Source organism: Mesitornis unicolor, unplaced genomic scaffold (assembly GCF_000695765.1).
Source record: "Mesitornis unicolor isolate BGI_N332 unplaced genomic scaffold, ASM69576v1 Scaffold48345, whole genome shotgun sequence".
Taxonomy (NCBI): Eukaryota; Metazoa; Chordata; class Aves; order Mesitornithiformes; family Mesitornithidae; genus Mesitornis; species Mesitornis unicolor.
The window spans coordinates 1-2,327 of NW_010184528.1; the positions used below are offsets into that span (position 1 = coordinate 1).

The 2,327-nt window shown below is 61.2% G+C and overlaps 1 protein-coding gene across 1 annotated transcript; it reads right to left on the bottom strand.

Annotated features, from left to right (window-relative positions):
- Positions 1–41: 41 nt before the first annotated feature.
- On the bottom strand, positions 42–2,222 carry PSMC5 (proteasome (prosome, macropain) 26S subunit, ATPase, 5; the record flags this gene model as incomplete). Its single annotated transcript, XM_010184476.1, has 6 exons — positions 2,120–2,222; positions 1,658–1,727; positions 1,420–1,517; positions 1,001–1,057; positions 655–885; positions 42–222 (listed from the first exon to the last, which is right to left on the bottom strand). Coding segments are annotated over exons 1-6 (709 nt in total), but the record flags the coding sequence as incomplete, so codon positions are not given.
- Between the last annotated feature and the right edge of the window lie 105 nt (positions 2,223–2,327).

Consider the following 2,327-nt stretch of genomic DNA (forward strand, 5'->3'; position numbering starts at 1 on the left):
CTCAGCGCAGCCACGGCACATCCACATGTCCCAGACACCACATGAGAGCCCCATCCCAAGGTCAGAGGCAGCCGCCTCCCCTCGCACCCTCTTACCTTCCCCGATGAACTTCTGCACCAGCTCGGAGCCCGAGACGCGGATGAAGGTGCAGTCGGTGTGGTGAGCCACAGCCCTGGCCAGCAAGGTCTTGCCCGTGCCGGGGGGTCCGTAGAGCAGCACGCCCTGAAACAGCCACACACAGCTCAGCACCCACAATGGGGATCCATTGGGAAAGGGCAGTGTCAGGAGGAAGGAGCCAGGCTCTGCTCTGGGATGGCCAATGCCAGGACAAGGGGCAATGGTCCCAAGCTGGAGCACAGGAGGTTCAAGCTGAACATGAGGACAAACTTTGTCAGTGTGAGGGTTATGGAGCATGGCCCAGGCTGCCCAGAGAGGTTGTGGAGTCTCCTTGTCTGCAGACACCCAAAGCCCTGGCCGTGTTCCTGTGTGACTGCTCTGGTGATCCTGCTCTGGCAGGGGTTGCACTGGGGGAGCTTTCCAGGGCCCTTCCAACTCCTGTGATTCTGTGACTCTGTGTGGTTCTGTGATCCACACCCCAACAGGAGACACAGGGACACCCCCCCAGGGTGACACAGCCACCACTGCAGCACTTGCCTTGGGCTGGGCGATCCCCAGCGCCTCAAAAAGCTCAGGGTGCTTGACAGGCAGCTCGATCACTTCCTTGATCTCCTTTATCTGCTTGTCCAAGCCCCCGATCATCTCGTAGGTGGAATCCGGAACCTTCTCCACCATCATCAGGGACACCAGAGGGTCCACTTTGTTGGGCAGGATCTTGTGCAGGGTGTAGCTGTCATTGCGCAGGGCCACGCGGCAGTTTGGGGTCACCTGCGGTGAGAGCGGAGGGGAGCTCAGCACCCCCCGTGGTGGGGAAGGGGGCAGGCAGGGCCAGGCTGCCTGGAGGTGGATGCTGCTTCCCCTCCCACAACCCCAGGACACTCACATCGTTAATGTCAATGTTCTTGTCCACATCCACCACGAATTTCCCCTCCGGGTGCACCTGGAAGGCAGCGGTTACCAGAGTTATCCATGTTATTTCTCTGAGGGGTGCCCCATATCCACACCAGCTGCTCGGAGCAGGAGGAAGAGCTGGAGAGCTCAGCCACCACCAAACACCTTGCAGTCCCCCCTTGCTCCCCAGAGGCCCTAAGCCAGCAGCCTCCCACCAGCCTGGGGAAGGTTTGGGTCCCAGAGAGCTGCCAAAACAGGCTCCTCTGCAGAGACAGCTCTCAATTCAGGTCTTTTAGCAGTTACACCCCTGCAAAGCTCTCACTCACACTTGTTCCAGCCCCCATGGGGTCAAAAGGGGGGGATCTGTCCGACCCCAGCCCCAGTCACCATCGGGACAGCTCGGCCTCCTACCTTGACGAGCACTTTCTTCTTGTCCATGGCTCTCACCACTTCTCCCACGTAGGAGCCCTGCTCCTGCAGCAGCTGCAGCTCCTCCCGCAGCAGCCGCACTGCAGAGAGGGAGACGTCAGCAGCAGCCCCAGGCACCCAGACCCCCTGCCCACGACAGAGGGGCAGCACTTGCCCAGCAAGAAGGACCAGCCCAGTCTCAGAGCCCTGGGCGAGGAAAACGAGAGGAGCTGAGCCGTACCTTTAGCGTTCAACTCATTTCTCTGCGCTTGCAGGCGCCGCAGGTTCTGGCTCTTCTCGTTCACGATGAGCTGTTGGGAGAAAAGCTGCGCTAAGCCCTCAGTGTCCCATGCATCAACCCAGCATGGACACCAGCACAGCGGCTTTTGCTCCAGGACAGGGACCTGGAGGGGGACAGCCCTTCCTAGCAGGACGTGGCCAGCCAAAAACCCCGCTGGGCAACACCTCACACATACACAGCAGAGATGCCAGCTCACAGGACTGAGCTTCATTTCACACACCCCAGCACCCACAGGTTGGGTCCTGCTTGCAGACACCACCCCGGGGCAGTGCATCCTCCAGAACAGGGCACCCACGGCGCAGAAAAGGCAAGCACGGGTGTAGGGATGTGGCCATGCTGCCCCAGCTGGAAGCACAGCGGTGCTGGTGTAGGGCAACTCCTGCCCAGGCAGGCCCTGCTCACCTGTAGCTCCTCGATCTTGGACAGGTAGTACTGCCGCAGCCCTGTGCCGCCTTTCCCGTCATCCATCTCCATCTGCGAGAGAGCAGAGCTCAGCAGCACCGGCCAAGGGCCGCCCACGCCACCCGGGGCCTCCAAAGCCACCTCTGCACCCGGTTAGGCTCCGTGCTGGTCCCCATTTCCCCCTGAGCCCTCCCCTCCGCGTTCCCTC